Source organism: Anopheles gambiae, chromosome 3 (assembly GCF_943734735.2).
Source record: "Anopheles gambiae chromosome 3, idAnoGambNW_F1_1, whole genome shotgun sequence".
Taxonomy (NCBI): domain Eukaryota; kingdom Metazoa; phylum Arthropoda; class Insecta; order Diptera; family Culicidae; genus Anopheles; species Anopheles gambiae.
The window spans coordinates 38,684,866-38,697,601 of NC_064602.1; the positions used below are offsets into that span (position 1 = coordinate 38,684,866).

The window sequence follows — 12,736 nt, forward strand, 5'->3', positions numbered from 1 at the left end:
AAGAAAAGCGTAACGGTGTGGCGCGTGGAACTTGGGATTATATCAACCGAAGGGTTCATAATTCGCAGCTCGAAAGCTCGCAATAATTGGGATAATGGAAGGAATATTTTGTAACTTTTGGAAAATAACGGAAATAAATAACATATCTGCACAAAATATCATACCGACTAAGAGTTTATTCATACAATTGTTTTAAATACAGGTTTTCCCCGATATACGCCAGCTTCATCTAAATCAGGGGCCTCCAAACTTTTCAGCTCGCGGGCCGCATTGCTTCAAAACGATACTAATACAGTTTCGTGTTACCAAAGCTTAATTTTTGTCTAAGAAAAGTAAAAAATACATTTTTATTTGAATAAGTCATAATAACGTAATATTTATATTAACTCTGGCAAAGTCATCGTGGGCCTCATTATAAGCTCTTGAGGCCCGCATCGCATAAGCATGCGGCCCGCGGGCCGTAGTTTGGAGACCCCTGATCTAAATCAATGCCTATATACTAGTGGTAGGAGTTCGGAATCGAACCTACCCGATTCCGATTCCGTGTTCGGAATCAATTTCGGAACCGATTCTGGTGCTGGAATCGATTCCGATTCCGGAGTCAATTCCGGAGCCGACTCCGGAGTCAATTCCGGAGCCGATTCCGGAGCCGATTCCGGAGCCGATTCCGGAGTTGACTACGGACCCGATTCCGGAGCTGACTCAGGAGCCAATTCCGCGGTCAGAATCAGCTCCGGAATCGGAATTGACCTGGGACTCGCAATTTGCCCCGAAAATGGAATCATAATTGACTTCAGAATTAGAATTAGCTCCGGAATGTGAATTAGTTCTTGAATTGAAAAAATAAGTTTTAGAAGCGACATCAGTCCGGGAATTTCCATGAGAATGGATCGTTTACAAGTAAATTTTGATTTTTTGCGGTTATCAATACGTAGTATGATTGGACCCAAACGCCATTTGGAAGTCGATTCTATTTTAGGAGTCAATTCCGATTGGAGAGACGATTTCGATTCCGGAACCGATTCCGATTCCAGAGTCGATTCTGAAACCAATTCCGATTTCGGATCCGATTACGGAATCAATTCTGAAGCCGATTACGGAACCAAATCCGGGGTCGATTCCGATTCCGGAGCGGATTTCGTAATCGATTCCAGAAACTAATCCCGGACCTACTATATCCGGAATCGATTCCAGAAAACTGCGGAGCTAGCCGGAATCGATTCCGACAAAAACTTCATTTTTCCCATCTCTACTATGTACCCTTCGAAATTCCACCCGCTAAAATCTATAAGAGCGGTCGTGTGGTCAGATAAGCGGGTATCAACACCATCGATTCTTTTCTGAAGAGAGATTGAGCCGTTTAGAACCCTTATAGTGGTCATTTTTTGGATGTGTGGCAGTTGGTTTGTTATTCAAGTATCCGAGCGAAATTGAGTCCCGCAGAGCCCGGATAAACGCCACTCCGCTGTAAATGGGAACATTTTCATTTTTTGCTTATTTGCTCATCAAGGGTTAAAATCGTTTGTAATCTTTCAGTGAAACATTTCATGGGAATCATTTCACGAAATATTCCGAATTTTACTTTCACTCTGCAGCCTGGAACAGAAAGCAAATATCACATTAAATACTATTTCATTTATGTAGAAAGACAATAAATAAATGATAAATACATTCCTTATGTCCTTATTAATAAATTTTGGTTTCAAATTTAGTTCATTTTTTGAATTTCCGGTGAAAAGGCACACTTGATCGCAAATTCGACTCTTGGATATAGTGTCATCAACCGAGCTGGAGACTCACACACACACACACACGCACACAATCACACACGCACACACTCACACACACACACTGTCAACTGAAATCAAAACAAAGCAAAAAACCTCCACTCGTACGAGGAACACAAATGAAACGCTAAATTTTGCTAAGCTTACACCTTTTTGCAATAATTGTGACTAAATAGCAATAACACCATAAAGCGTTCAAAATTATCTTAAGTTAGCAACACACTAAAGATAAAACAAACCTCTCTACATTACACATCACATGGCTGTTGAACAAAGCGAAAGTGCCTAAAGATCATTCCAATACGACATTCTTCTGTAAGTAAAGTTGCGTTTCAGTGCGTAAAACAGCATTCTAGAACATGTTTCTTTTGGCACAGAATTAACGAAACAAAGAGCAATTTAGTGTGGCCTTACCGAAATGTTCCGAACGCTAGGCGCCACCGTTCTGCTGCTGAAAATAAGCCTCACGATTGCGTATCGGCCTGTGTTCATCTACCATGGCATTCTTACTGGTGCGGATAGTATGGGGCATTTGGTCAATAGAATCCAGGAGGTATGTGTCTTCGTGTACGCTAAATCGCTTTATTTTGTAATTGTTTTCTGTATCGCTTATCTCTCCTTGCGCACAGGTTCACCCTGGCACGGTGGTGTACAATTTTGGACGTTTCGGCGGATGGGCCAGTCTGATAAATGCCTGGCATCAGGTGCAAGCGGCACACGACAACCTGAAATTAGTCTGCGATTTGCATCCGGACGAGGGCATCAACATGATCGGCTATTCGCAGGGTGGTCTGCTGGGTCGGGCAGTGCTGCAGATCTATCCGGACCACTGTGTGAAGACGTTCATCTCACTAAGCTCCCCGCAAGCGGGTCAATTCGGAGGTAAACATAGTTCACCGGAAGTGCATGTTAAGTGCACATTTCAATCCATTTCGATCCCTTCCCCTGTCGTTTCAGATGACTTTTTGCATTTAATCTTCCCCTCGCTCGTAGCACGAACGGCGTACGAGCTGTTCTACTCGCGCGTCGGCCAGGACACGTCCGTGGGCAACTACTGGAACGATCCGCACCATCCGGATCTGTACGAGCAGTATAGCATTTTCCTGCCATACGTCAATAATCAGCTTCCCTCCGTCAACTCTACCCAGTACCGGGAGGCGCTACTGCGGCTCAACCGGATGGTGCTGATTGGTGGGCCCGATGATGGGGTGATTACACCCTGGCAGTCTAGTCATTTTAGCTTCTTCGACCAGAAGTACAACGTGCTGCCGCTGGAGGAGAGTGTGATTTACACCGAAGATTGGATCGGACTGAAAACGCTACAGGAAAGTGGCCGATTGCACATAATCGAACGCCAACATGTGCGCCACTATCAGTGGCATCGGACGAACGATGTGATCGACGATGTGATTATGCCATATTTGGACTAGTGTTTCGGTTCACACCACACCACGGAGGAAACCATGATTTTCTACCCTACGTTACCAAGGTTCCCAGCGGATTGCTGGGGATGAGTTTGACATCACTGAAAATCCAATAGAATTTTTTATGTTTTTTTTTTGTTGTGTATATTTGCTACTGTGTATTTTATGTTTTGTGTTAGGTAGGAATTATAGTGGGGTTAAGCTTTACGGTCACAAACACAATTTAAGGCTGATTTTTAAATATTACAAATTAAACAGCACACGGTGCCGCTAGCGATAGGAGGATCTCCACTTTCCCATAGGAGGAACAAATGTTTTGGGTAAAATGTACACTACATAGAGGTAGTAATAATATCGCATTTATAAACAAATGAAACTCGAAAATAAACTTGAACAGGTTTTGCTGAGCACAATTTAATAGTTGACGGTTTTATCAACAAAGACTAATGAAATAGTTGTTTAACGAGCGAACTGGCTAAATAAGAGCAAATCAGTTATGTTTCCGGTTCAAATAACTAATTCGCCCAACAAATTGTTGTTTAAAAAGTCTATTTGCATTTGAAAGATTCCAATATGAACTGAGGCTTCCGATTACACCTTCGAGGGCCTTCGCTATTATCCAGTATTCATAGTGAATTAATTAGTTTTATGTATATGATCATCTACCAGCAATAATACCATATTATGCCAATGACTGCTCACTTCTACTCTAAGTACCTTTTATTGTGCTTCAAAGAGACTAATTGTGCGACCTGTAATTCAGTTTCCCTATTAAAACATTTCTTTCGCTCTAAATAATCAACATCACTACAGTATTGTTTGGTAGGTAAGTGTGTTTATTCGTTTTTCCTTGCGCTGGGTTTACAATTGTCCCCTTACCGCGCAGATTGATCCCTCTCAGGGACATAAGTGTGTGAGTGTTAATTATTCGCCCTTTTTCGAGGTAAAATGTAAAAGGCAATCAAAGGTGAAGCGCATCGATGAGCTTACTGCCTGTGTGTTGTTAATACGATACACGCGTGTGCGAAAACAGATGAGAGCGATTAGTAAAGCAATGATGTGCCGGCAATCGTTGTGATAATGGGACAAAATGAAGGAAAGAAAGAAAAAAAAATGCACCAAGATTCCGGCGAGATGAAGTGGTATATGCCTGCCCTTCCTAACAGTAGCCACGATCAGGCACGCGGCGACGCGGCGCACTCTTCAGGATGTTGTCCACGCGCAGTATCATCTCGGCCGCCTCGGCCGCGGACATCAGCACCTGCCGCTTCACCGCGAACGATTCCGTGATGCCGAGCTCCTTCATGCAGCCCACCTTGCCGTTGTTCATGTCCAGCCCCATCGTGCTCTTGCCCTGCGAATGGCCGGCCCGCAGCTCCGACACGAGCTGGGCCGAATCGTACCCGGCATTGTCGGCGATAATCGTCGGCAGCTGCATCAGCGCCCGGCCGAACGATTCGATCGCCATCGCTTCCTTACCGGCCGTTTCGGCGGCCAGCTTGAACACGGCCGTCGCCATCAGCGTCTCGGAGCAGCCGCCCCCGTACACGACGCGCGATTCCTTCACCGTCGCCGCCAGCACGCACAGCGCATCGTGCAGCGAACGTTCCGCCTCGTCGATGATCTGCTGCGTCGCACCGCGAATGACCACCGTGCAGGCCTCGCCGAGTGGCACGCCCGAGAAGCGCAGCAGCGTGTCCTCGCCGATCATCACCTGTTCGATCAGGTCGCACTTGCCCAGCTTCACCAGGTCGGGATTGTCGAAGGTGGACACAATCTCGCCGCCGGTCACCAGCGCCAGCCGCTCGATGCCGTCGAAGTCGGCATGCTCGATCGCCATCACGCCCGCATCGGCAAACAGCTGCTCGGGGTAGTTGTAGATCAGCTGCCGGTTGATGAACACGTTGATGTTGTGCGCCAGGATCTTGTCCACCTTTTCCTTCATCTTTTCCTTCTCGGCTACCTCCAGCTCGGCGATCTTCGACATCGAGTCGACCTTGATCGACGAACCGAACACCTTGATCTTGTCCGTGTCCATCGGCGTGTTGGCGATCAGGATGTTGGCGTTCTTCACCGACTTGGGCTGGTGGACGCCCGGCTTTTTGTCCAGCAGGAAGCCCTCGTCCAGGAACGACTCCTCCAGGCAGCCGCCCAGCTTCTTGATGCGCTGGATTGCGCTCAGCGAGCCGGACCCCTTCAGGCGCAGCACCGCATCGACGGCCAGCTTGGCAAAGTGTTCCTTGTGCTGGGACAGAATCTTCGAGCTGAGCGTGGTGCGGGCAATGTTCAGCAAATCCTCCCGGAACCGCTCCTGGTTGGCGGAGTTGTCCGCGGCGGCACCCTGCAGAGCGGTGCGGGCCACGTCGGCCGCCTGCCGCCATCCGGCAATGATCGTCTGTGGGTGGAGCTTCTGTTCCACCAGCTTCTCCGCCTCGCGGATCAGCTCGGCGGCGAACACCGTGACCGAGGTGGTACCGTCGCCGACCTCGTCGTCCTGCACCCGCGACATGTCGACGAGAATCTTCGCGGCCGGATTGTCCACACCGACCGCCCGCAGGATCGTAGCGCCGTCGTTCGTCACCTCGATCTGCCCCGCGTTCCGGCCGTTCGCCACCAGTATCTTGTCCATGCCCTTCGGTCCGAGGGTGCTTTTTACCAGCTCGCCGATGGCGATGGCGCCCACGAACGAGGATAGACGGGCAATTTCGCCCTTCTCCTCCTCGGCTTCATGCTTCAGAATGCGCACCGGGTTGAGAGACACCATTGTGAGTGGAATTAATTTACAGCCGGAACTTGCACAGAAAACACGCTTCCTCGTCTGAATCACAAGGGGTTGTTCTTGCAGAAAAGGGAAAAAAGACGAAAAAAGCAATGCGGCTAATTTGACAGCGGCTGTCAGGCCGATGATGTTCGAAAACAGGCAGAAAACAACCCGATGCTATAAACATGGTTGTCGAAATTCGAACATCGAGATGTACTGTGGCATTTGTTCCTTTTGAATTGGCGGTTATGTTTAAAAAATTGAGCAACAAATATGAAAATTAGCTCATTTCTTGGATATCTTGTTCGTATGATTTCCTAGTAGTATACTTCTGGTTGAAGGGCAGAAAAATTTTAGCTATGCGTAGCAAATAATTATTTATTTATTTATTTAGGTTTAGGTTATCTGGCAAATTACTGCCTACATAACAAATGCAATTAAACAAAAATTCATCTAAATCAAAATCGAAAATAAGATTGACACATTTAAGCTCGGAACAAACTAACAAGTTACCGTACAAATAAAAAAATGAGAAAAAAATATAAGTTTACGGAGTAGAACTTGTCTACAATGTTGTTTATTTTACTTATTGTTGTATTGATATGTCCCAAATAGCCAGCTCGTACTTAATAGCTGATTTAGGGCTGTTTAACGAAAAATCGTTCCAATGTCGTACTTTGTGGCTGATTAAGAGATAGACGGTACTTTGCGGAACTATGGAGCTTTTTAACAGGCACATGGTACTCTTTGGAACTTTGCGGCTGATTAGCACTATGTGTAGGGTTCATGATGGAACTTGAAGGCTTGTTAAGAAAAGGTACTGAACTTGGTGGAACTTTATAGCTTTTTAATGCATGACATCGGTACAAGGTGGCTCTTGTCAAAGTGTCAAAGACGGACCCCGGCAATAATCTCATTGCTGCTGCACAAGTTAGATTCGTTAATTGAAGAATGAATATTGAGTGAAGTGATTGTGAATTATCAGTAAATTGTGTAAAATTTTGTGTAATTCATCAATACAAAGGATTTAAAAATATACATATGTGTTTAAACGAAACAAATCTTGTTGTTTATTTCATCGATGACGCTTGCTTGAAAATAAAACACAAAGAAAAATAATCCCTGGCATCGTGGCATAAGGAAGCTGCTTAGGCGCTGTTTGAAAGACCCACATAGAACTTTGATGCTGTTTATCTACTGCAAAAGGCGAATTAGAGCAGCGATCTTTAGCGTGCCAAAATGAGCTGCTTAAGCAATTCTGGCTATTTGGGGTGCCTCATGGCTCATGATAAACAAAATAAATAACAAAAAATTATGCCAGCTGTGTCATATGTTGGACCAGTTATAATACTTGAAGAGAACCAAACAGTAAGCAGTCATAATTTTCTTATTTCATTGGATTGGTTCTGTTGAACAGATCATGCTATGTATGGTACTGAGTTTGATCAAATGTTTGCTTTAAATGGCAGATTTCTAACATGTGTCAGAAATTAAATTATTTTTGATTGTAGAATTTGTTTAAATTCTTTTTGGACCTATTTTTTACCCTTTAATGTTTTTTTCGAGCACTGCTTGGGCTAGGAGAGCGGACCTTTACAGTTTGGCTCGAGCACTGCTACCTAATGAAGTTGCTTAAGTTGAAATTTTTAAAAGTTTTCCAGGAACATTAAACTTGTTTATGGATTGTACTTTAATTTGAATTACATTGAAGCAGTTAAAATAGTTAATAATTTTTTGTTTTATTTCTTGTTCAAAAGACTGTGACTTCAATGATATTTAGATAGCAAAATTGCCATCTTATAACTCGATCTCTTTTGGATTTACTGTAATCTTTTATTCTTTGGTGCTTAATACTTCGACATCAATATATCGACTTTGATATCTTCACCAGATAATTTCATGTTTAGTAGCGACTCGTGGAATGCATTTCAAAACACATCATCTTGAATATATTTCCATCATAGCTTTATTTGATACTGAATATTCGAAAGCGATGACACAGGACAGTTGGAGGTAATACATAATTTTATTTATAGAATCGACACGCGCCACGACAACCACCAAAGTGGAAAATCGACAATTTTTTGCAGTATAAAAGTGTGAAATAAAGTCATGCAAATTGTCTTAAGAAACCAACTTCAACTTGACGACAGCAGCTTTTGTAATCTGTGTTACGCCATGGAGCATGTTATTCAGACCCAGAACGGCTCCATGCTACTTGTTGGCGTTGTTGCGAGGGGACCATTTCAAATGGAGTTACGCTGTACGAATCTAATTTACCAATGATATGTGTCACGGGGAGAATTACAAATGAGAGAATGTATTGGATCCTAGAAACAGTCTGTTATGATGTGCTTGCAGTGAATATTTTTGATACATTGTAAACAAACATCAACATACAGCGCATTCTATTTCAATGATTTGTTTGTTGATATTACCAAGCCACATGTCGCTATGTTTCCTATGAAAATTTTATTTTATAAATTATCGTTTTATTCTAAAAAATAAAGCAAATCCTTGTATGAAGACTTTCATATGTTTTTTTTTTTCGTAAAAAGCAAGCACAGTAGCTCCGATATGCATCCAACATGCGATCGAAACCGTTTCGCAGCTTTGATTTTCCACACGATTTCAATCGTTTTTTTAAATCGACGTATAGGGTAAATGTACCTATAGTGGTGGTAGTACCAATAGTGGTGGTATTGGACTAAAATGCGGTTCATACGGCAGATTACAAGTAATTAAGTTATTTACGTTAGTGTGAAATGTTCTTTAGCCTTTTACAAAAGATTTAAAAGTTAAATGGGGCCATTTCGTTACTTAGTGACCGAAAAATCCATTATTTTGTGAAATGTGTCAACATTTTTCCAAAATCCTTAGGATTTCATAACGAAACTCATATTTCTGTTAACGTTCTAAATGACCACAAAACCACGCAATTACTAGTTTTTCAACATAACGGTTATGAAATGTTATTGTTTTACTAAAATTATTTGCCTTTTGACCATATTTATGCATTTTTAAGTGTTTTTTACCATAGTGCCATTATAGGTACACAAAAAAGGCATGTTCCTATAGTGTTTATAGTTATAAAATCAATGAAAACAGGTCGTTTTAGATTTTTTCGAGGATATTTTTAACATGTCGTACTGTTGTCACTAAAATAAGCAACAGAAATGAGTTTTATGTAGGTAATTTACCAAAAACAGGCCAAAATTCGCTTATCTGGCTGAATAAAAAAATTACTTCAAATCAAGCACACTCTTCCGGGTGTAGGTTGACGACAGGTGTGATGCAGTACTTTTGTCAATAGTTTCATTGATCAAATTTATACATTTTCTAACGATCAAATTACGCAGGAAACCTATATTATGGCAGTAATCTTTGTTATTCATACGAAAACAGCTTCGAAACTAAGTTTCATTGATATTATACACCGTTTTTGATGCATCTTTGTTTACCACCACTATAGGAACACAATACGACGACTATAGGAACCATACCACCATTATAGGTACAACGAAGTAATCACAAAAATATGTATTTCTTCGTAAATTTAATGTATTTCAGGGTAAAAATGGTTGTGATTGCGAAGATAAAACATATTCCAATTGCTATGTGTTAAAATATTCAGAAATTATCCTTCCTCACACTTTAAATCCATTAAAACACATCGGTACCACTACAAATTGCACCACTATTGGTACATTTACCCTAAATAGTAAATGGCGAGTATTTTTTACTTGAGAACTAAGAAAGCTTATAAAACATGACCCAATTCATTGAGTTTCGTAAACATGAAGTTACATTAATACAGTAGCGGCCACCTAAAGACATGAGTGCTTAAGGCACAAATGAAAAAAAATATGCATGAATGCTTGAGGCACAAAAATGCATGAGTGCTCAAGGCACCAAATCTTAATCGTTGCTGTTGAAGAGGCATACGATTCATGTTATTAACACTTTAAGCGCCGCGTCATATCAATTCGCATGACGGCTTTGCTTACCGTTCAGCTTTGTATCTGACGCTCAGCGATTCTCTGTAGAACTAATTTGGAAGGAAAGAGAGAACGAGAACGACATGAGCTACGCCGCTTATCGCAATGAAACAAACGAGTGATAAAATTGTGAAAAACAATAACTCTATTCAAAATTACTGTGGTACTTTTGTTGGAGCCTTCCACCAATGGTATTTGGCTGATTCAGCCACCACATGACCACCCAAACTAGTCGATGAACCTTTAATAACTGATATCAAATGATTTAAGAACCATATTGGCCAATATTGGCATGCTACGTGATCATTTTGTTATTAAATGAAGATTGTCCGACTTTCAGTGGACAGCATACATTTCATACCTTTTATCACATTTATGCATAGTGTTCCGAGATGTTATAAGTTATCGGTCTGATTTTTTGCAAGGACATAGTTGCAGAGTGTTCTCACCCATGGGTGAAAAAAATGTTCCAATAAGTGGGCTACAGAACTGTCCAGGGTGCCGCAAAGTCAGATGATAGGTACAAATATGACGTGTCCGACTTTAGGTGGCCGCCACTGTGTGTATACAACAATTACATCGAATAGTGTCCGGCGATAGAGGATGTTTAGCTTTGAATGAGTGGAATGACAAAAAAGGAGCAGCTCTTCGATGTACTAACCATGATGTACCTATGACAGCGGACTGAGGCATAGCAGACCCAAGTGGAGTTGTGGATTCGTTGGGGATGGCGCTGGACCGTGAGAGCGTCTGATCCACGCTGCGTGTGGCATGATCATTACGGCAAAATGTACAATATATTCCCGTGCTTTGTGGGTATGAGAAAGCTTTTCATTTCGTTTAAGTGAAAACCAAACCGTATAAAGCTCGAGACATATGTCAATCGAGAAAAAAGGTTCTTCAGCATCCCATCAGCAGGCACCGTTGGGAATAGGCAGCAACGATTGACAGGAGACGCGCGTCTCATTGCCATGACGTGACATCGGTGGGTTCGATATATGGGTATCCTGTTTGCAACTTGTCACGATGGAATGATGCCCGAGAGAAGAGACCTGAAACGAGGTATAATCATAAAACAGGACAGTAAATAGTTTAGCCAGTATTTATACTCGAGTCAAGTGAATCGAAGGATAAGATGAATGCAAAGAGGATCGATAAATTATGAATCCATCAAAGGAACGGTGTGGGCACGTGTGCTATAAATTGAAATTGTGTCAAACGTCTAACGGTAGAACAGGGAGCCAAGTAAAGGATTGCGACAATCATAATTTGAATCCCGCGCAAGAGAACGTTTTCTGCTGAGGTAAATTTGATTGGTTTCTGATGCTTGATTGAACACGCGTTCCAGGAGATTGATATTTGCAGTTTTTATGATCGAGCAAAGGAGTATAATTCATTTTTTATTTATTGTTTGCAGAGGGTATAATGTCGTTGGAGGTTTCGATTAGAGTATGAAATTGGCGACGCACTTGTTTACCTGACTACTGTTCATGAATAATATGTTTCTCTACTACCCCTGTTTTACCTTTGACGAGTGATGTGCATTTAGGTTGATTCGTATTTTTATATTCATATTGATTCATTTTATTATGTTTTATGTTTCATATAGAACATGCCGATTCGTGCCTAAAAGTAATAATTGAATTTTGTCTTTCGGAGTATTTTATAATAATTAAAATCAAAATAACTAATTTGTGATGTTTTGAATTAATCATACATAACTAATGAAAGGACTTTAAAAATGCAAGACGCATTAATTTTACCCCATGAGTGTTTTTCCATTCCTCGACATTATCAAAGTAAGTAATACAAATAAATTCTGAAAGAATATATTTATTACAACAACGTTTTCGCAGCACATACAGTCCGCTCGCGAGGCGGTTTATGCGTTCCCGAAGCATCTGCGTAATTCGAATATCCACGTTAGTCGAATATCACGGTTTTCAATAAATAAAAAGGGTAAAAGTGCAGAAAAGGTAAATGTAAAAGTAAAAAAATATATATATTTTATAAAACTTAGTTTTATTAAGTTGTTAATAATTATTAACGTTAGATTCGATCTGTCGGAGTTATCTACCGTGATTCCCGACAGAGCGCGGTACAAACGCGTAGTGTGGGAAGCATCCAATACCGATCGAGCCGAATATTCCCGATCGCTCAAAGGCTCCCGAATAGCGTGGCTAAGGCAATGACCGAAGGCCACTCTTTCGCGGTAGCCCGAGTCAAGCGATTGATTTTTAGCGTCGCAATAATAAAATAATATAAGACTGCTTAAGAAAACGCTTGTTATTTAATACTTAATACTACTACGGGCGAAAGAAAGAGTGCTGTTGCAATAGTTTGCAACATAAGTGTATAACAATTTGTAAAATACGATTCGTACAGAAAATTTTGATTTTACCGACTGTAAAGCGATTTGAAAATTTTAGCAAAAAAGCAAATTCTTTTGCATTTGACTATACACATACACTCTCAAATGTAGAAAATCTATCTATTTATCTCCGAATCCGTGTAACTCTGGAACAAAATGTATATCGAATATAAAGATACAAAGTATTATAATTAAATACATAAGCTACTGCGCATGACGGAGACGCCTAGTGCTTATCGTAATTTAATGTATCTAATGGCGTCGCTGGGTTCAAGCCCAGAATGGACTGTCCCCCCGTAGCAAGGACTGACCATGCGGCTTCGTGGTATTGAATAAGTCTCGAAAGCTTCCGTGCAGGACGTTACATCAAGTAGAACAATGGCGTCACAACCATT

At 41.6% G+C, this 12,736-nt stretch overlaps 2 protein-coding genes across 2 annotated transcripts; one reads left to right on the forward strand and one right to left on the reverse strand.

Moving 5' to 3' along the window:
• The first annotated feature begins 1,829 nt into the window (after positions 1–1,829).
• On the forward strand, positions 1,830–3,624 carry LOC1279081 (lysosomal thioesterase PPT2 homolog). Its single transcript, XM_061658836.1, has 4 exons — positions 1,830–2,102; positions 2,163–2,340; positions 2,417–2,669; positions 2,745–3,624. Exons 2-4 carry the CDS (start codon positions 2,206–2,208, stop codon positions 3,215–3,217), a joined length of 861 nt encoding a protein of 286 aa, XP_061514820.1. The 5' UTR covers positions 1,830–2,102; positions 2,163–2,205; the 3' UTR covers positions 3,218–3,624.
• A 402-nt stretch (positions 3,625–4,026) lies between these two features.
• On the reverse strand, positions 4,027–6,081 carry LOC1279082 (T-complex protein 1 subunit beta). The gene has a single exon (XM_318752.5). It carries the CDS (start codon positions 5,973–5,975, stop codon positions 4,371–4,373), a length of 1,605 nt encoding a protein of 534 aa, XP_318752.5. The 5' UTR covers positions 5,976–6,081; the 3' UTR covers positions 4,027–4,370.
• Positions 6,082–12,736: the final 6,655 nt, after the last annotated feature.

Coding starts and splice junctions, on each gene's coding strand:
- LOC1279082 (XM_318752.5), bottom strand. CDS start 5,975: ATGGTGTCTCTCAACCCGGTGCGCATTCTGAAGCATGAAGCCGAGGAG.
- LOC1279081 (XM_061658836.1), top strand. CDS start 2,206: ATGTTCCGAACGCTAGGCGCCACCGTTCTGCTGCTGAAAATAAGCCTC. Junction 2,341..2,416: donor TGGTCAATAGAATCCAGGAG/GTATGTGTCTTC, acceptor CCTTGCGCACAG/GTTCACCCTGGCACGGTGGT. Junction 2,670..2,744: donor GCAAGCGGGTCAATTCGGAG/GTAAACATAGTT, acceptor CTGTCGTTTCAG/ATGACTTTTTGCATTTAATC.